This window comes from Micromesistius poutassou, assembly GCF_964030765.1.
Source record: "Micromesistius poutassou genome assembly, chromosome: 14".
Taxonomy (NCBI): domain Eukaryota; kingdom Metazoa; phylum Chordata; class Actinopteri; order Gadiformes; family Gadidae; genus Micromesistius; species Micromesistius poutassou.
In genome coordinates, this window is record NC_140284.1 from 17,842,497 (window position 1) to 17,864,342 (window position 21,846).

Consider the following 21,846-nt stretch of genomic DNA (forward strand, 5'->3'; position numbering starts at 1 on the left):
GGCAGCTGCTTTCATGAGTTTGTTTTTTTTCAGTTTGTTGCTTGTTTACTTTTGTATACTGGAGATGATGAGGAGTTCTCTTCACCGCCCCGTCACACCTTGTTAGTGTTTACATACAAACGACACCAGCAAGGTACAGACCTCCAAAACCCAGGCTCCCTATAGGAAGATAAGCTTTGTTTGTTATTACGTATATGGACCCTATGATGATTGTAGCTTATAGTATCCTCTAGAGGCCAGTGGTCAAAGGTAGACCTGGAAACTATCGATGTATGATATATGTGGTTGTGAAGGTCTTTATGTACTCCCCTAAAAGATCTCATTTTTAAAGCTGAGCAACACATGTACGGACTCTTCCAAATACCTTTTTCTGTAATCTAATATAAGTTTGAAATTAAATATAGATTGTTTTAATAACTTTGCATCCATGCATTTTGTTGTCACCCTATATAAACAAGATGAAAGTGCCAACCATTGCTCATAACTCAGTGTTGGTTATGATTTATGCTGAAGCTCGAATGGGATTTTAAATATATTATGCATGCACTCAAACTTTAATGACCAGTTTGGGACAACTTTATTTTATTTTAAATAATGTTAATGATTTTGTCTTGAGGCACCAGATTGAATACCAGGCAATTTACACACTGAACAGAAAGCATCTACATTATAAATGGTTACATATGATTAATAACCATCAGGCATCAGAGCGGTCTTTGTCCTACATGTCTTACAATTATTGCATACCCAAGCAATTTATCACACAAATTTGTAAACATTGTATTGTAACTTTCTTGGACTTAAGGCAATCAATTTGTGTTTTTAGTTTTTTCATTAGACCTACTTGCAGAAACTGCCTCCTATATAAAGATCAGTTGAGTGACCAACGTATTGTCGCTGTTACATGTTGTGCCGCTTGGCTGACCAGTAATAATCCAGTGCATGTATTGTATCACCACTTCCCTAGGTCGAGCTCTCGCATTGTGTCGAGGGCATTAGGGTGTTAATGGATTACTGAAAGGTGTTGACGCAGGTGTGTGTGTGATTGTGTGTGTCCCTTCTATGTGGATGTGTATGCTGAAGTGTGTCCCTGTCAAGTACGTTGGTCTATTTCAGACTCTCGGACCTCCCTTTTCACCGCATGCACTCCTCGTATGCTCTGTCATTTCTTTGTAATCTGCATCGCTGGCCACATCACCTGCTTTTTCATCCTTGCACCCCAGCGAATTAGATGACCAATCCCCCCGCCTTCCAACATTATTTTTGTGTAGGTATGTCCGTCCTCAAATTGGCTTCACAGTAACCGGCCAACAACATGGATTTTGGAGCCCTGACCACGGTGGTGGCAAATTCCGCCTACATCAACGCCCGTGGGAGCATCGACGGTTCTGCGGCGGCTGCGCGGGACAAGAAGTACCACTCGCGTCTCAAGCTCCCCCACATCACTGTGTGCGAGGACCTGAGGGACACGCTCGACTTGACCTTTGACTCTGTGTGCATCGAGCAGCCCATAGGCAAACGCCTCTTCAGGGAATTCCTGAACGCCACCCTGGAGTACAATGGTCCGGTGCGTCTGTGGAAGGACATCGAGGCGTACGACTTGTCAGATGAGGCTGACCTCAGCCAGAAGGCCGCCAAGATCTACACGAGATACATGGAACCCTCTGCCAAGCACTACTGCCCTATTCTCCCCGAAGACCTCGTAGCTAAAGTGAAGGAGGGTCAACAGGAGGCCGGGGACGGGCTGTTCGCCCCAGCGCTGGCCTGCGTGTTGAACTTCCTCCGCGAGGTCCCTTACGTCTTCTTCCTGGAGAGCTTGCACCTGAAGAGGTTCCTGCAGTGGAAGTGGCTGGAGATGCAGCCCATGGACGATGACTGGTTCCTGGATTTCCGTGTGCTGGGGAAAGGCGGGTTTGGGGAAGTTTCTGCCTGTCAGATGAAAGCCACCGGGAAACTTTATGCCTGTAAGAAGCTGAACAAGAAACGATTGAAGAAACGTAAAGGCAACGAGGTGATGTACTCAAAAATCAGCTGCAGTTTTCTCTTTTCATACTTGACTGCAATCATCCAATGCCGTATCAGGCTTTCATTTTATAAGTAGGCCTACCCTCATTGTCCTTAGTAGTGCATACCCTTGACCTAACCCTAGTGACCAAGTTGTATGCTACTATGACATGATGGGTGAAGAGAATTAGGGCTCTTGAGGTTGTTCAGGGATTTTTTCGAGATGGAAGCACTTTTAAATAGCCTATTGAAGTGGTGTGGCCAGCTGCATTAAACATTAGTATTTCCATTAAGTAAATTACTTCTAGCGCTTTAATATTCTAATGAATGCATTTATCATTTTATTCAAATGGGTGCTATCTCTTTAGACATTTAGATACAAACAGAATAAAAGTGAAATGCAGCCTACTTCACTAGAATCGTTTTTCTTTTCTAAAATGTAGGCAAAACTTCTCGCAATCTTCTTAAAAGTCCAACCAATCAAAACGGCCGGCTACGGCTCTGAAACAATTTCCAATAATCAATTGTCCTGTGATAATCATCTTTGTCCCTGGCTATATCTCTGGGGGCCTTAGCCCGTGGTATTAAACAGATTTAATACTGATCGCTTTAGTGGAAAGCCCTTCTGACTGTAACTCTGGCCATGTTCGCTCTTGCCCTTGACTTGAGGTTTAAGACACGCGCCGCAGTCTTATCCAACTTAATTTATACTTAATAGAATATCAACCCACTGGGCATGCGCGGGGGAATTTATTTCTTTCGAAAGGTGATGTGCGGATGATGCAAGCGCATATTAGCGTCGATGCACATGCTTACACGTTGTAATGTAATTATAAAAAAAATATCTAGGCCTACTTATCTAATTGAAGACGCTTACGCACGGGCCCTTTATGTGCGACAGGGAGGCATACGATAAATACGCTGTGTCCGAATTAATCAGCCATGAAAAAAAGTTATCGATTGCATCTCACCCCAAATTGTCTCCCCCGAAGAAGTTGCTTAGCTAATGCGAATTTAGGGTGGTTGTATGATGTGGGACATTTTGGAATTGTTGCTTTAAAGCAACACTTATGACATATTGCCCAATATGGTGTTCTCTTTGCATTAAAACATTTTCCCCTTTTGGTAAAATGTTAGAGATCCCTCCAAACAAAGAACGCCCTAAAAGGCCCATGTGTTACATACAAAGACTTGTGAAAATCTGTGGCAATACTTCGCAACCAGTGACTATTGAGATGTATATAATCGTTGTAAAACTAGATATTGCTAACAAAAGCGGACACTAACTAACTAAGTCAGAAATTTAACAAAAATATAGGCCTATATTTTTTATTTCCAATATTATTTCACTCATCCACTCATCCTCATTACTAACAGCACCATACTACCATACTTTCAACACTTATGCCACTGGGATATAAACAAAAGTGTATTTTAAACAATCTTCTTAAACAGACAAACATTCAAATGTTTTAAATGTTTAAAAGTATTGTAATAAATTATCGTCATCATTTATTATTACTTTGTTTCACCTCTAGGGGGCAATGGTGGAGAAGAGAATTCTTGCCAGGGTCCACAGTCGCTTCATTGTGTCCTTGGCCTACGCCTTCCAAACAAAGGACGAACTTTGTCTTGTCATGACCATCATGAACGGAGGAGACCTCAAGTACGTTATAACTTAAGCAAACTAAGCCTAAATCAAACACAAATCAACAACCACATCATAGGATTGAGCCTTGGTGGCCATCGACAGGTGCTCCAAAAAACGTTTTATGAATTTCCCTCCCCAGTTTTATTAATGTGCTAATCCTGAACGGCACTAAAATGCCCATACTCATTTGAACTACTATTATATTCTGTTGCACGCCATTACATTAAAAAAAAACACAATAATTTGCATACGCCTCCACAAAAAGTTGTTAATTACCATTAAACTCATATGGTACTATGTGTATACATACAGCCGGTTTAAGTGATATATTAGCTGTATTCAGCACAATATAATTACACTTGCAGGCATTACAATAATACTAGCTTCAATCAGTAAGTCCATACATTTTGTCGTTTTTGTGACGGTTGCCATGTTTTTAAGTCAGGCATTTACATAGTAATATTAATGACAGTGTTTGAGTTTATTTATTTTTTGCAGCGTAAAGCACCATACAGCGCGTCCTAACATGGTTTTATCTGACAGATGTTTGGGCTGATGTGTGTGGCACAAAAGGACATGACTTCAATCTCCCTCTCTGGCAATGGGGCAGGTACCACATCTACCTGGTGGATGAGAACAACCCAGGGTTCGGCGAGACCAGAGCTTGTTTCTACCTTGCCCAGATCATCCAAGGCCTGGAGCACCTCCACCAGAAGAGAATCATCTACAGGGACCTCAAACCTGAAAATGTTCTGCTAGACAACGAAGGTACTGCTATAAAGTTTGCATGTGTGTGTGTATATGTCATGTAGTATTCTACACATACCTTCACAAATAACGTCTGAATATTGGATTATGTGCGACTTTCACCAGGGAACGTGCGCATATCCGACCTGGGTCTCGCCGTGGAGTTGAAAGAAGGCAAGACAAAGACAAAAGGCTATGCTGGAACCCCAGGTCTGTCTCTGCCCAACCCACGCAGATATCCAGCCACACCATTACTTAACACACACCCATTTCCCGGCTTCATTTGTTGGACCAACCTTCCCTGAGAAGTGTTGGCCGTCAGCCTTTTGTAAAGATCTTTTGTACCCCATCGTTCCCATCAGGGTATATGTCTCCAGAGATGCTGAAGGGGGACAAGTACGACACCTCCGTGGACTACTTCACCCTCGGCGTGACGCTGTTTGAGTTCATGGCGGCCAAGAATCCATTCAGGGAGAGAGGAGAGAAGGTATTCATTTTGAGATATCTGAATGGAGTCAGGTTTTAAATAGTGCCCTACATCCCTCTGTCTTGTTTTTACTTTGAGATGTTTGTCTGTGAGTTTCCGTCTTGCTTGTTGTCAATATGCCACTTATGTATTTGGTGGCTCCCAGTTGCCCTTCTTTTTTTTTTTTTTACTCTTCATCTATAGTATTTTTACGTTAAGTACAAAACACAAACAACACAAAGAACATAGTGTGGGGCACTACAGTCGAGCTTATATGATTCCACATGTCCACTTCAAATTTCCTTTAATTGTCCACAGACTTTCACAGTGAAGCACCGTCCAATTCTTCTGATATAAAGACATTTCTCCAGTTTCCCTTCTTGGGATTAATATAGTGTATCTTATCTTGTATTGTCTCATCTTGTGTCCCAGCCTTGTACCGCCAACTGTCACCACTGAGACCCTTTTGTAAAAAGTTGTTTCGCGTTGCCAAACCTTTGTCTTTCTCAGTCTGCCTGGCCCTTCCCTCGAATCCGTTCCATCTCCATTTTGTCTCTGCTCAGGTTGAACGCGACGCAATGAAGGAACGCATTCTGACCAGGGTCGTGACTTATCCCGAAGACTTCAGTGAGAGTTCCAAGTCCCTGTGCGATGCACTGATGGCCAAAGAGGTGGAAAAGAGGATGGGTTTCAAGGACAACAACTGTGACGAGCTCAGGGCTCACCCTTTCTTTAGTGAAATCAATTGGAGGAAGCTGAACGAGGGTACGGAACTTTCTTAGAACTCAGAAATTGACTTTCTAAGAACTCAGAAATGTCTCTCTATGTCTCAGGGTCCATAATGAAAGCTGCATTGTTTAGGATTTAGTCGCATCTACCCGTGAAGTTGCAGATTGCCACCTCTACCCTTCCAATGACGTAGAAGCTTCCAATGTCGTAGAAGCTATAGTGGCCTAAACTGGCCTGTAAGGTGCCAGTAGGTACTTCCAAAACGATGCCTTGGTCTACTGTAGAATCAAGTAGCCAAGTGAGCTTCCTTGAATGATTCATAAAAAAATTTTAGTCTGCAAAACTACAAATGGAATATTATAATCCATTTCTGCCAAGTCCTTTCTGCTAGATGCCACTAGATTCTACCTACTGTGCCTTTAATTTTTTAAGAAAACTCCCTGAGTCTAGACATTGACCAGCCAAGCAATTGTCTTAGTTTGTAAATTTGGTGTTAATTTTGGACCCCAGGCATCGGGGTATCACAGATCCTCATCTTATGCTGACGATGGTGATGTTAAAGCTGTGCTTCTCCTGGTCCCAGGTCTACTCTCCCCTCCCTTCGTCCCAGACCCTAGGGTGGTGTACGCCAAGAGCCTGGACGACGTAGGGGCCTTCTCCTCTGTGAAGGGCGTGACCCTGGAAGACCCGGACAAGACCTTCTTCGACGAGTTCTCCTCAGGGAACATCTCCATCCCCTGGCAGGAGGAGATGATCGAGACAGGCATCTACGGTGAGCTCAACGTCTGGGGCGTGGACGGGGCTGTTCCCAACGACCTCCGCAGGGAGTCCATCTTGGAACAGCCTCCAAAGTCCTCCACCTGCTCTGTGGCGTAGGATCCCAGTGAGGGGTTGAACGTGCAACGCTGAGCCTTTCAATACCCCCTGAACTACAGAAGTCTCTTTTGGACCTTGGTTTTATTTATGGTGTTATGGTTATTTGACCTGGAAAGTAGGATGGTTTCTGCTCAAGACATTTCAAAGGAAAGGCCAGATTGCTTCAGAGATGGATTGCTTTTTTCTTTTAGAGTTTTAGGTCATGGAAATTGTTTAGGGGAGGTCTTGATGTAGGAGATGATCCCTTCTGTTCTCTCCACTCAACCAGGTTGTGAAGATATGCTTTTAGAGCTGTATATATTGTGATGCTTTTAAGTTTTTAGAGTTTTTAGGTGTGGCTTGTAGATGAGGTTATATGACCCATGCTTATGGTGAATGTAAGAAGTAATGACAAAAACTGTTAGCTTTTAATTCAGTTCCTTACCACCACTGAGAAATATCTACCAAAGACCACAAATACAGTACTTTTCATTAAGTTTATATTTCTGTGTGAAATTAATACTTTATGCCAGGTTTTGCAATCATAGTTGTAACTATGATTACTAATTGTACTAATTTACTAATTGTAAGTTAATAATTGTAACTATGTTACAATTTGCAGTATATTGAGTGTATTGAGTATGTTGTATTATAAGCTAAATGTGAAAATATTTTTTCTTCCAGCAAAGCAATTTGTTTATAAAATTAAGCAGATGAGTACATAAACTAAAATTTTATGAAAAAAAACAAAAACTTCAATTGTATGAAAATGTTTAAATGTATATATCAATAAAAGTGCTCACTTCCTGCTTCCTCACTTCAACCATTATTTATTCTGGTGGGTCTCATTGAGGTTTCAGCTCTTTTGATGCTAGACCCACGTAGACGTAGAATCAGAGCTGATCCAACCGATGTGAGAATCCTCAGTCCCTGTGCTCCCTCTCATCTTGTAGAATCACAAACACAGCCTTCACCTGTACACAGACTGCATACCTGATCTCATATCAACATCTTCCTTTGCTACCTGTTCATGTGGATTCATCCAGCCATCCAATCTCTCATCCACCCAATCATTTCATATTGATTTCTCCATCTACCCTATCTGTCATCCATCCATCCAGTGTCCCATCTGTCCACCCATCAATCGATGATCGATCAATCCGTCGCTGCGTCACGGACGGATTCCGTTTCCGTCATGCGTGCCCTCTCCCGGCCACTCCTTCGCCGTGGCTTGGTATATCTTCACCTCCTGCTGTGGTAACTCGCAGATCAGTGTGGTGTTGTAGCTGCTCTTCATGTGCTCTATGAACCACAGGTCGGTCTGGAAGCGCACCTTATTGGCCCACAGCAGTGTGGTCGTGCTCCCCGGGTGGCAGAAGTGACGGATCGTGGCCAGCAGCTCCTCCAGGTAGTCATGGTGATAGACCACATCTGCCGCCAGCATGTAGTCGTAGCGACAGCCGTTGCGGGGGAAGTCCCGCTCCAGGTGTTCGCCCCAGGTCAGGGCGGCCACCTGCGGTGTGTACCGGGCGCGGCCCCGGGTGTTCCGCGTGAGGTTAAAGGTCAGGTTGGAGAGGATGTCGGGCAGGTCGGTGGCTGTTACCCAGGCACCTGGAGAGCCGCGCACACGAGAGGCAAACCATCTGTTAGCCAATCTGTTAGCGATGATAGTGCTTTGAAGAACACCCATAGAGAGTGATATTAATTCATGTGAAACACACACTCCATTGTGAAGACAGTGCAGATGGGGAGAGGAGAACACCTAAGATCCTAACAAAAGTGAACACCAAAGAGACTACAGAGTGAAATCCTGAAGAAGACCAAAAAAGAACGGCAAAAGACTATTCCACCCAAACATACAAATATAGTGGTCCATCCGATACATTGTCCAACTCGTCGAAGCAGCCTTACCCAGTAGACTGGCCACGATGGACAGCAAGCCAGTCCCAGCTCCTATTTCCAGCACCGCTTTATCCATGAGACTCACTTGTTGCTGGTTGTTCTCCAGGAACTGGCACAAAGCTACCGCCTACACACAGAACAAAACCATCCCCATCATCACCACCACCACGCGCTCCTCAATGGAAGATGAACAACCCGGAGCGGGGGTGGAATCTGAGAGTAGCGCAGCAGCTGAACTCACCCCAGGCCAGATCAGAGCACCATACGTGTCCATGGACTCCCGGATGCTGATGTCATGCCCGGCGAAGTGGAAGGACTCCTTCCCGAGTGCGTAGTAAACACTGGGCTCCCACACCTTCCTGCGGTCCATCGCCTCGCCCGACATCCGCTCACGGTCCTTCTTTGCTGTGGAAGAGAGGCGGAAGATCCCTTAAAGGGGACATATTATACCACCAGGTGGGAGTGTACATTACAAGCTGTATAAACAACAAAAACAATAACCCCCCCAACAAACACCACCCCCCGACTTCACCCCAAAAGAGCCCAAAACAACCGCTGGTCCCGCACACTGGCAGGCAGGATGTTGGTGTTTGTTGTGGGCAGTGCGTCCATAGCAGACGAAGATCAACCAGAGTTCGGGGGAGATCTTTGAGGGAGATATTGCTTGAATATGGCTGGTAATGTCCACGTCACCTTCCTCCCCACCGCCGGGGTCCAGCACAGAGGGCTGCTCCCGACGGGGTCCGCTCTCCAGGTAGGGCTGGAGGTGGGCAGCTTGCATGACAGGCGGGGTCCTTTCCATGATAACTAAGATACTGTCAAAAGGAAGGACCCCTCGTGTTTAGTTTGTAGATTGAACGTTTAAGACGATACATTCCAAGTTGTCACTAAGTATTTGTGAAGGAATCAAGATATTATTATTATAATTATATTATTATTATATATTGATTAAGACTTTTACTTTAGATACAACCTTTTCTTTTAAGGTTCAACCTTTTTTTGGAATTTGTACTCATTTGCATTTACTTCCAGGAGTAATTGTCTCAGACGTTATCACCACAACATCCATGATTACATTCTATGGTCTAACATTAGTATTAATGACATCAGTAAAGTACAATACACATAATTGTATAGACATAGGGTTATAGTTAGAGTTTCTAAACAAGCCGTTATATCTGTGGTAATGTGGCACATACCGTTATGAAGGACCTGATGCTGACGGTGGGTGATGCTCTCCTCTGCTCTTCCTGCTCCACTCTGTAGTCCTCCTCTGTCTGTGTTTTATGGAGGCTGCATTATTAGCGACACACCCCACAACCGACCAGGGATCTGGAGGCTTAGAGAAAAGAGAGAGACAACTGGCCATGGACAATGGGTGGAAGATGAACCTGAAGTTATTCCATTCTTCCCACACATGCACATGTGGACACACACATGCAAATAAGTTGTTTCTGTTTCTGGGTATGCAGTATATTGGTAATAGTGGTTCACTACAACATCCCGAGTACCCCATGTACTGTATTAATAATACATTTTGAAAGCCAACTCGGTCCACACACGAAACCACTGCACAGTCATGCAGCAGAAAAAAACGTTATGACACCTAGAATGTACAGAGGTATTCCATTTTATGAGCGCATATTACGTGTGTCTATGGGCTCAGCTGTGGGACTCACTCACGCAAAACACTCTCAAACAGGTGTGTATTTTAAATGCTCACAAAACACACACACACACACACACACACACACACACACACACACACACACACACACACACAGAAAGGTGAGCAGCTTAGCGGGTGGTTACACTGTATTTACCTGATTTAGATATTACTGTATCTATTCACTGGCACATTCTATTAATAACATGCCAAAGTATCTATGTCATACACATTGAAGCTGGTCAATCGTTAATAATAGTTTGGGCATTCGATCTCACAAAAGTGTGTCCTAGTATAACCACAAAGTTTATCTGGGATGTTTTCTTTGCCAAGTCATGGGCCAGTGTTAACAGTATGTCTGTGCACTGCTTATGCTAGCCACATATGAGCTATAGGGTTAGAGTGTATCAGTATCAGTTGACCTTTTAGAGTGAGTGTTATGTATGTCTGTTGGTGTCAATGCCTTATGGGTTTTGTATACATAATGCATGCGTGTGTGTGTTTGGGGGGGGGGGGGGGGGGGGGGGGGGGGTGAGTAATCGTGTGTGTGTGTGTGTGTGTGTGTGTGTGTGTGTGTGTGTGTGTGTGTGTGTGTGTGTATCCCTGTAGTCCTGTAATATGTGTATTTGTGTGTGAGTATGTGTGCGGGTATTTGCCCGGTTTATGAAATAGTACAATTGGAATCGATAATCCTATTCCTGTTATTCAAGAGAGTCATACAAGGACTCGATTTAGGGCCAGTGGAAAGTGAGTCACCCCCGGGTCCAGATAGGATCTGGCGGCGGTGCGTGGCCAAAGTGTGTTAATGCGCAACTTGATGGCCGTTAATCCCCGCTAATGGGAAAGCACGGGTGGCGATTGCAATCCAGTGGCCATCAACGCCGTGTTTTCAGAGGTACGCAGAACGGCACCAGGATACAAAAGGAAACTAGGCAGCAGGACAACAATGGACACTGAAATCCCATGGGAGTAAACACAATCGACCAATGGGAGCGAGTGGAGAATCGCCCGCTAAGTACTTCCCGCGTGTTCTGTCATCCCGGGGAATTAGGCCAGATGCCTGGGAGCCTCGGGTCATAGGTAGAGTGGACGGTATGCACGGGGGCCGCGCGCCTCACCGCGACCTCATTTGGGAGTGTCTCTTGGCCCGGGTCTGTGTCCCTGTTGTTCCCCCGTCCACATGACTGCAGCCCGGGTCAGAGCCACACAGGCACAGACTCTCGCTGAGGACGGTAGTGGGTCGCAGGGCTGCTGTCACAGTTCCGTCCAACCAGCAAGATGTAAGACAAGAAGAAAAATTAAAGTTTAAACCTAACTTGTGCTTATTATGACTTATCTTACATTAAAAGGGGTTCACCATGAATGTGCCTAGTCTCCAAACAGGTAAAGAGCCTTGGAGTCATTCTTGACAGTACCCTTTCATCAATACCACATCAATAATGTCTGCCGGACGGCTTATTTCCACCCCAGAAACATCTCCAGATTGCGTCCTGCACTTTAACAACACTCCACTGAAGTGCTTGTCAACACCCTGGTGACACCGCGCATCGACTACTGCAACGCCATCCTGCTAGGAATCCCCAATAAACTCATCCACCGACTCCAACTTCTCCAAAACTCAGCTGCACGCATCATCACCCGTAGCTACCAAGTCCACCGAACATGTCACACCCCTGCTGATTCAACTGCACTGGCTCACCATATCGCAACGGGTCAACTTCAAAGTCCTTCCGATGACATTCAAAGCCCTTCACAACCTCGCCCCTCATATATCACACAACTCCTACAGACCTACACACCTTCACGCTCACTACGGTCATCAACAGCAGGACTACTGGCAATGCCAAACATCAGACTCACTACAATGGGAGCAAGGGCCTTCTCCCATTCTGCACCAAAACTCTGGAACTCACTCCCCCCTCACATTCGTGCGATTGACTCCATCTCACAGTTCAAAACTACTCTCAAAACTCACATTTTCAAGTCAGTCTATAAACTTTAACCCCCCCCCCCCCCATTAGCATTTAATTGGCTTGTTATCTTATTTATTTATTTATTTTTTAATCTTTCTTAGCTAATAAACTATTTCTTACTTCTATTTTCTTTTATTGTAAGGTGACCTTGGATGTTTTGAAAGGCGCCATAAGTCCAATGTATTATTATTATTATTATTGGGGGTCAAGCAGCGAAGCTGCGAGACACCCTATTGTTTTTGTAAGTTTTCCTATTATTATTATTATTATTCCGCCATGGGAGTCTATGGCAGCCCATAGAACCAAATGGTAAAAAGTTGTGAAATTTGGCACACTGATTCAGGACAGTTCCATAATTATTATTATTATTACTGACTGTAACAGAAATGCACTTGTGATTTGGTCGACCACACAGGAAAAATGAGTACCCCCATGGAGAATAATGAGGGGCTTTTATTGTATGAGTAACTTTGTAACAACCAGACCAAACCGGTCCCAACTGATTCAGGCAGGCCTTTTGTACCCAGCTGGTGGGGCTCATTAGCTCAACTGGGAGCAGGTGTGCGGTTACTATGTTGTAGTGCTTTAGGAACCCACTGGACAGAGCGCACAGGTATATAGTCACCCTCTTTTACCCCCTTCTTAAATGTATTTGTATTCATTAAGCTATATCAAACATTGCATAACACAAGGAATGTCGCCTATGCGATTGGGGATATTGGTTCGGTGTTCCTTGTAAATGTGATCATAAAAATATAAATGAGGTGTACAGAGATATGAATAAAACAGAAGCGCTGGTGGGATCCAACCAGTGGGGATTAGAGAAGCATGGTTACACCAACTCGTATCTTTCTCTCTCTCTTTCTCACACACACACACACACACACACACACACACACACACACACACACACACACACACACACACACACACACACACACACACACACTCTTTCTTTTTGCGTTTGCATTTTCAAGCAACTTTTTGTTTATTTAGTTTCATTTCACTACTTTCCGAATACAATGGATCGAGATTCCCATGAAGTGCCCGCTGTTGTTTAAATGTAGAAATGGGTTTAAAGTCCAACCCCAAAAGAACATTTAATTTGTGGCAGCCGGTCCATCAGCGTATTTTGAGTAAATACCAGTGCAAGAGAGCCCCCTTGTGGCAATAATCTAATACAACAAATAATTTCTATTCATCCTAGAACCCCAATTTTCTACCGTCACTTTTTGTTGAAACTCAATATTGAGGGACGTCAAGATCAACTTGTATAGTCCCACTGCAAAAAAATTAGCTTAATGTCAATATAAATGTATAATAATGCACGTTGAGAATATTATTAAGAACAAATTATTATTATTATTAATTGTTTGAACATGTACTTTTAAATCAGTGAAAGTAAAACACATGTTAAGCCTATGACTCTGTTCCGAATTCCAAAAGCTACGATTTCACAACTTCAAACACTGTAGTTAGAAAGAGCATTAATCCAAATGTCCATGTCAACCCTTCTGTTCTAGGAAGTTCAACTGCTCTCTGCAGATAGAACAGTGACACTACGGATGTGTTTCAGACGTCGATATGCGTGTCACATGTCCGTATATATACATTTTCCATCCTCTGCCTCGTGTGTGTCTTGAAAGATGACCCGACCATCGGACTCCTTTTTATAAAACCGATTTTACGGCAAGAAAATATAATTGACCTGAGCTGTGGAAAAGTCGCTTTCAGTTGTGTGTGTGTGTGTGTGTGTGTGTGTGTGTGTGTGTGTGTGTGTGTGTGTGTGTGTGTGTGTGTGTGTGTGTGTGTGTGTGTGTGTGTGTGTGTGTGTGGGGCCATGCTTGAATGTGTGTGTGTGTGTGTGTGTGTGTGTGTGTGTGTGTCCATGTGTGCACGTCTGTTCTCGTGTGTGTCCGAGTATACGAGTGAGCACATGCGTGCACATGATATGTTACAACGGGGGTACTGTTCGTGGCAGCTGGCACGTAGACAGGTGCCTCTGATTAAAGGTCTGTTGTGCCCTCCTGTCAGCCTGAGTGTCCCGTCTGCACAAGTGTAGCGTCCAACAGCCTACACCGCAGGGGGACATATGCACCGGGGGCCTGTGCATGTGGGGGCCACAATTGCGCTGCGCACAAGCCCTGCAGTGACAATGTGCGCTTGTGTGTGTGGGGACACTTATGATGGAAAAGCTAATAGCCACAATATTGAAAAAACATAGGACACAGTAGCTGGCCCAGCTGCTCGTTTCTAACCCCACCCCCCCCCCCCCCCCCCCCCCTCAAACGGCCTCCAGTTACAACCTAACAGTTTGTTCCCAAAGAACAATAGCCATGTGTTGCACACTGAATTGTCGACAGCAGAGGTGTATTTTCTTTTATTCTTCCATATGTGCTTATTGAAAAGGCGTTTCTACACATAGCCTAACATTTAGAAACAAATGATGCCATTTGAATAGTTTATCAGTTGCTTGTTTCCTAATTAACATTGATGCCCAAAACAATAACTTGAAATCCAGGCCTAAACTTTAACTTTTATTTATGTATTTGGGTCTTACGTGCTGTTAGCTCTCTGAAATGCTATCTTTTTATCCCTGTCTTTTTAAATTAGCCTAAATTTAGAAATCAGTAAATTCGGTTCCCGGAATAAATATGCAGACTATAAATACAATTACACGAAAACGTATGCAATATAGAGCCAAACACGAACCGAGGTGTTCACACGTCCAATAACGAATATCTTACTTGTTTATCCATAGCGTGCATGCTTGAGGAACGGGATAACGTCAACGTGCCCGCCCTCCCCAGACCGGGCTATAGGTCACTCCTGCCACTTGAGAACACTTCCGACCTCCCGAGGCGCGCCGTCCCACATGTACGCGCTTCCAATCAGTAGGTTTTAAAGAGCGCGCGGCGGCTCTGGCAGGACCACTACTCCAGTTGCATCATCGCGGTCGGAGCGCACTCAGCCTCTCAACAGTTGGAGCGTGTTCAACTTCCCTCACTCGTGGACGTATTTAATATGGATGCCATGAAGATTTTGGCCATACCGCTTCTCATCGCGCTGCTACCAGAGTAAGATATAAAAGGAGATATAGGACCATTATTACAGTTATTGTACAATAGTAGTAATTTTACGTCGAAAATTGACGTATCATGCTGTTACTTCTACTCCTCTACAAATGTATGTAAATATCTGATTAAAACAGCAGACGCTTAATTGCCTAAGTGATGATTGGCCAAGGCTTTCTAATCAGAAGGCCTATAATTAATGCACATAATCATTATAATGATATAAGCCTATTAAAGGCTTTGCATAAAATCCATGCAAAGAGTGACATTTTCTATTATTGGATTACAACAGTGGAAATAGTTTTACTATAATTATGCAAAATGCACATCGTTAAACGAGTGTAGCCGCTGGACCTGCTCGAATCATGTGCGTGGGTGACTTTATCTCCATGAGTTTGATGCCCTGGTGTGTGTGATGTCAGGGGAGGGCTAGTGATTGATGATGATAGGAGGGGGGGTGCGGATGTTTACACTGGGAGCCAGTCTGATGCTGTTTGCTGTCCGTGAACCAAGATCCAAAACACGATGAGATGAATCGACCGTGCCCCAGGAGGAGACGTCTCTGAGACACTTTTTTCTGAGAGGTCTTTTAACTGCAGTCGAGGAGATAGCCCGTGCCTGACCCCGCCGCCGGTCAAGATTGAGAACAGGCAGATGAAAATCAAACTGCAGTATTATCTTAAAAGTGCGTTTGAAGAGGGTTAGGAGGCGACCCTAAGTGGCAGGCATGTGTTGTAACAATAATGACATGCAGCTTACATCGCACAACTGTTGCAGGGGGTGCATGTAAGCGACTCTGTAAGCGTGTGTGTCTGTGTGTGCTTGTGTGTGTGTTTGTGTGTATATGTGTGTATATTAGTGTGTGTGTGTCAGAGTGTGTGTATGTGTGAGAGTGTGTGTTTGTATAAGCGTGTGTGAGTGTGTGTATATGTGTGTACATTCATGTATGTGTGTGAGTGTGTGTCAGCGTGTGAGAGAGATGGGTTGACAAGCGCTATGAACACGTGTGATTATGTTGGAAATCTTTTGCGCCAGCTGAGGGGGATAGGGTTACTGTGTGATAAAGGAGCTCTGTAGGTCTGCAGGATCACACACACACACACACACACACACACACACACACACACACACACACACACACACACACACACACACACACACACACACACGCACACGCACACATACATTCAAACAAACAAAACACATTTAATTTAAAATCTGAATGCATTTTTCATTAAACCAGAGTAAATGTTCACAGTATAACACATTCCCTGTTCTCAGCCTCAATGTTCAGCCATTAACACAAATCGGTTTTAAATGGGCTTGTGTGTGTGTGTGTGTGTGTGTGTGTGTGTGTGTGTGTGTGTGTGTGTGTGTGTGTGTGTGTGTGTGTGTGTGTGTGTGTGTGTGTGTGTGTGTGTGTGTGTGTGTGTGTGTGTGTGTGTGTGTGTGTGTGTGTGTGCGTGTGTGTGTAAAGGAGAGAATCCAAGCGGAGGTCATCCGGTCAGGATAAACTAGCTGTGTGAGTCCATACATCACCTGCACTCTTACACACCACCGCTCCTGGTACCACCAGCGTGTGTACGTGCGTATGTGTGTGTGTGTGAGAATGTGCTCACACACAACAGCATTCTCCTCCCATCTTTCTGGGAGAGTTTCTTTCAGAGCGGGTTGTAGAGCTATACGTCACCGTGCCAGGGAGCCTTGTTCTCATGACCCCTGGACGCAGGCCCTGTCTGCCCTGCCCGCCCCGTCTGCCTTATCTCCCCGCAAAGCCCCCTGGAACGTGTAGAGCCATGCTGAGGTTAACCGTCGGGCAATAAAGAAGAGAAAGGAGAGGAGCAAAGAAAATGGTCGGGGTTAGGGTGAGGGTTGGTCAAACAAATGTCTCTCTTAAAGTAGTGGGAGTCGGGAGACATTAAAGACTCAACCATTAGTTAACTATGATAACGATCTATAAGAAAAAACAATTGAATGTGTGTTTGAAGGAATACTTATATTTGACTTACTATAGTGTGTATTGTAGCAGGATGAACAGCAGTGTAATGTCGTCCTCTCCCCCCCCCCCCCCAGCCCCCTCCTCCCTCTCTGTGACGGTGACCAGCAGCAAGCCAAGGTGGACGTCCACGAGCACACAGGTGAGCACCGGACACCCGGTCCGGAGCCAGGGTTTGGAAAATAGTGAGCTCAGTGGCAGGGGTTCAGTTTTGTTGATATTATAATATTATATATCATAAGTTGATATATAATATTATTTTCACGATGATGATGATGATGATGATGATGAGAGATAAGGAAAGAAAATAATGACTGTCCTAAAGTATGGTAGTTGACAAAATCGTCATCATACATCATCATCATTATCATTATTAGGCTGTTTTTATTGCTAATTTTTAATAATTGAATTATTAATTGATGAAAGTGGTAATTAAACAACCCTCTTCTCAATCTTGTCCTTGCCTTATGGTCTGTACCATAACCCATAAACTGTTCAACATACGTGAGCCTAGGGTTTGGCTGTGTCTGTGTTCCTAAACCAAACCCTGCGGTGTTCCCCTGTCCTGTGCCCCCCCCCCCCCCCCCCACCCCCCCGTAGACGCCGTGCTGGCCTGCGAGTTCAAGACGGAGAAGGATCAGAACCCCCGCATCGAGTGGAAGAAGAAGGGGAAGGGTGTCACCTTTGTGTACTTTGATGGGAGCTTCAGCGGTGAGCCGGCCGTTCTGACCCACCAAACCCCTCCGCACTTTCCAGGGATTCTTTCGTTATCTGCCCTCCTTGTTTTCAGATTCCTCCGTCTCTCAAACCCCCTCCCCCTCCCCTTACATGAGAATTCCGGTATTTTGCACTTTGAGCCCCCCCCGTCTAGGATGAAATAGAGTGGTTGACACCGAAATGTTGACTAGTGGTCCTGTCTCGGGTATTTGGCTCATTTAGAATCGCCCCTGCCTGCTTCAGAATGGCTGGCTATGGGCATTCACAAACCTGTCCTTAAAACAACCCTAAACGTTTCTTTTCAGAAATGTGCAACTCACCGAGTGGTTAGTGGCGTTCGTTGATGTTCCAAATCAAGTATCGTAGCGAAATACAGTTTCTGTTGTGTTTTATTTGGCATTTTGTAAATCCCATTGATTTCTGTTGGAAGACGGAAAGGGCCGCTCGGTTCCAGCCCTACTGTTGAGACGGAGAACCGGAGATACCCGAGACAGGACCAGTCGTCAAAACTTCAGTGTCAACCCAGACAACCCAGAAAGGGGGCTCAAAGTGCAAAATACCAGAATTCTCCTTTAAAACCCTTCATATCCTCCTCCTCCCCTGCGCTGCTTCTCTCCCACGCGGACCTCCGGGGTTCAGAGAGGGCTTCACACACACTTTGTCTCCCCGCGCCCCTCAGGGTCGTACGTGGGCCGCGCCAGCATGGAGGGGGCCACGCTCACCATACACTCCATTACCCAGAAGGACTCTGGAGACTACCGCTGTGAGGTCACCGCCAGCCAGGATCACGTCAACCTGGGGGAGACCACCGTGTCCCTGAACGTGCTCGGTAGGACGTGTGAGTGTGTGTGTTTATATGTGTGCCTACGTTTTTTTTTTTTCATATGCGTGTGCAGTTCCATTTGTGTGTGAGGGTTAGGGTTAGTCTCTTTTTACGTTTGTGTGAGGTGAGATGTACTGTGTGGGTAATGTGCGTGCGTGTGTGCGTGCGTGCGTGCGTGCGTGCGTGTGTGTGTGTGTGTGTGTGTGCATGTGTGTAAGGCAAGGCAAGGCAAGGCAACTTTATTTATATAGCACTTTTCATACACAAGGCAGACTCAAAGTAAGATGAATTTGTGTGTGCAGTCAGGAATGGGTGCATCCAATCACATGTGCACCCTTCCTGTTTGAACCTCCAGATGTTGTAGAGATCCCCGACCTCATAGCCATGATCGCCCCTGCTTTAACTCCACCCCCCCCCCCCCCCTTCCTCCGGCAGTGCCCCCCCACGTCCCGTCCTGCGAGGTGCCCAGCACCGTGTTTGCGGGGTCGGACCTGGAGCTGGTGTGTAGGGACACGCTGAGCGTTCCCCCGGCAACCTACCGCTGGTACAAGGACAACAAGGTCCTGGCTGCCTCCACAGACTCCGCCTACAGCGCCGACACCAAGAAGGGGACGCTGGTGAGCACAACACACACGCACACGCACGCACGCACGCACGCGCACACACACACACGCTGGTGAGCACAATGCACGCACGCACGCACACACGCACGCGCACACACACACACGCTGGTGAGCACACGCACGCACACACACACACACACACGCTGGTGAGCACACACACACACACACACACACACACACACACACACACACACACACACACACTGGTGAGCACACACACACACACACACACACACACACACACACTGGTGAGCACACACACACACACACACACACACACACACACACACACACACACACACACACACACACACACACACACACGAACGCTGGTAAGCACAACACACAGACACACTTGCACACATTTATGCACGCACAGTGTTGAAAATAATGTAGAATACTAAAGACATATAACACCAAACAATCACACACGTGCTTATACATTAATGTGAGCACACGCATGACTCACACACACACAAACACTACAAACTACAGACTACAGAGCACACTAAACCCCCCCCCCCCCCCTCTCTCTTTGTGATGTCCCGGAGCAGAAGTTCCACAGCGTGTCCACCTCAGACGCCGGCATGTACCGCTGCGAGTCGTCCAACAGCGTGGGCTCGCCCAAGAGCTGCGTGGCTCAGCACCTGGCCGTCGTCGAGTGTGAGTGCACCACCGGCCGGGGGGGGGGGGGGGGGAGGACGAGGCCCTGGCAGGCACATAGACATAAGACGTGAGAACTGAGAGCCTTTGAGAGTCTGAGATTCATTGAATGAAGAGTTCTTTATTGTTCATTTTGCTTTATCAATGCGTATAAATAGGATATTATTGAACGTGTAAATGTGGGGGGGGGGGGGGGGGTGTTTTACTGATGGTGATGTTAACGCTGTGGTTCCCCGTGTCTTCACCTCTGTGTCTACCGACCTGTGTTACTGGTGTTACTGGTGTTACTGGTGTTAACTCTGTGGTTCCCCGTGTCTTCACCTCTGTGTCTACCGACCTGTGTTACTGGTGTTACTGGTGTTACTGGTGTTAACGCTGTGGTTCCCTGTGCGCTGCAGACCAGCTGAGTGTGACCACGCTGGTGGCCGGGGGGGTGGGCCTGCTCCTGCTCCTCTTCATGTCCTGTCTGTGTGTGTGTCTCTGTCGCCGCCAGCACGGCTGCTGCAGGCGTAAGTAGACAACTGCTGCCGCCGCTTGAACACTGGGGCTGTGTGTGTGTGTGTGTGTGTGTGTGTGTGTGTGTGTGTGTGTGTGTGTGTGTGTGTGTGTGTGTGTGTGTGTGTGTGTGTGTGTGTGTGTGTGTGTGTGTGTGTGTGTGTGTGTGTATTTGAGAGAGGGAGAGATACAGAGTGTGCTGTAGTTACTGTGTGTGTGTGTGTGTGTGTGTGTGTGTGTGTGTGTATTTGAGAGAGGGGGAGATACAGAGTGTGCTGTAGTTACTGTGTGTGTGTGTGTGTGTGTGTGTTACATGTATGTGTTTAGTCTCCACATGTTTTCGGTGTGTGCGTTACAGCATGCTCTGGAGTTGTAGTGACGGTGTGTGTGTGTGTGTGCACACCACAGACAAAAAAAACGTTTGGAGTTTCTCGAAAATAATCCTGCCTTTTTTCTTCTTATTTTTTTTCCTCCATTTATGTTCAAACAGGAGAAAAGCCGGAGAAGAGGTAAGCGCTGCAGCCTCACACGCTGAGTATTGCTTACGTATGTCGCTAACAAACCGTGTTAGCCGTGGTCCTCAACTGTTCCTCCTCCTCCCTACAGCCTGAAGCCCTACGGCCTCCCCCCGCCGCCGCCTCCGGCCCGCAACGTGAGTGATCAAACGCGGCTCAGATGCCGCATGTTTGGGGTCCGGCCGTTTATCAGTTGTTGTTGTCGGTTGGGTCTTTGATGATAAGCAGTACACAATGCGATGGCCTGGGACTGATTGCAGGAAGTGATTCACCGATCGTACGTCTCTCCTCGCTTCTCTCACAGCCCAAGAACTACAAACACACCCAGTCCTTCATGATCTGAGGTCAAGATCCCCTGCTCGCCGCTCCCCCCGTCCGTCCCTCATCAGTGCTTCACGGCGAACCCAAACACCGACATCACACGTCGCTCGGTTTGCATTGTAGATGGCGCCCTCTGTTGGTCAAGCTAACCTCGCACCCTGGCATTCTTATCTCCCGACGGAACAGGGTGCTCTAAATCTGCGTTATTGCTGAGAGAGAAGGGGCGGGACTTTCAGTAACATGGGGTTAATAATAGGGCGGGACTTTCAGTAACATGGGGTTAATAATAGGGCGGGACGTTCAGTTACATGGGGTTCATGATAGGGCGGGACTTTCAGTTTCAAGGGTTTAGCAATGAGGGAGGGAACGGGACTTCATTGCTGACATTGGTTCAGTGGCGGGGGTGAGGGACAGGGCGGGACTTCGGGTAGAGGGACATCAGTGCATTTTCATCAAAAAACGTCATATTTGTTCTAATGCGATTAGAAATTGCATTGCGGTAGACACTAACGCTACACTTCATGACCGTCTCTTAGCCCAGGTTAAACATTCATTTGGTTACCCGGTCAACTGCTAATTACACGTCAATACGACACACCTGTCAGCTAGGAAACGGAATTAAAGGT

The 21,846-nt window shown here is 46.0% G+C and overlaps 3 protein-coding genes across 3 annotated transcripts; 2 read left to right on the forward strand and 1 right to left on the reverse strand.

Moving 5' to 3' along the window:
- Nucleotides 1-1,315: 1,315 nt before the first annotated feature.
- grk1a (G protein-coupled receptor kinase 1 a) lies at nt 1,316-6,473 on the forward strand (the record flags this gene model as incomplete). Its single annotated transcript, XM_084479020.1, has 7 exons — nt 1,316-2,011; nt 3,543-3,670; nt 4,266-4,423; nt 4,529-4,612; nt 4,765-4,889; nt 5,432-5,633; nt 6,181-6,473. The coding sequence occupies 7 exons, from the start codon at nt 1,316-1,318 to the stop codon at nt 6,471-6,473; spliced, it is 1,686 nt and encodes a 561-aa protein (XP_084335146.1).
- Nucleotides 6,474-7,623: 1,150 nt separating this feature from the next.
- LOC311358258 (protein-lysine methyltransferase METTL21C-like) lies at nt 7,624-9,156 on the reverse strand (the record flags this gene model as incomplete). The annotated part of the gene is made up of 4 exons (XM_084478257.1): nt 7,624-8,063; nt 8,364-8,481; nt 8,596-8,759; nt 9,048-9,156. The coding sequence occupies 4 exons, from the start codon at nt 9,154-9,156 to the stop codon at nt 7,624-7,626; spliced, it is 831 nt and encodes a 276-aa protein (XP_084334383.1).
- A 2,222-nt stretch (nt 9,157-11,378) lies between these two features.
- Nucleotides 11,379-21,386, forward strand: LOC311358260 (junctional adhesion molecule 2A-like; the record flags this gene model as incomplete). Its single annotated transcript, XM_084478258.1, is given in 11 exon segments — nt 11,379-11,403; nt 17,141-17,176; nt 17,179-17,205; nt 17,664-17,774; nt 18,460-18,609; nt 19,039-19,220; nt 19,781-19,889; nt 20,288-20,398; nt 20,875-20,893; nt 20,991-21,036; nt 21,204-21,386. Coding segments are annotated over 11 exon segments (855 nt in total). The 3' UTR covers nt 21,243-21,386.
- Between the last annotated feature and the right edge of the window lie 460 nt (nt 21,387-21,846).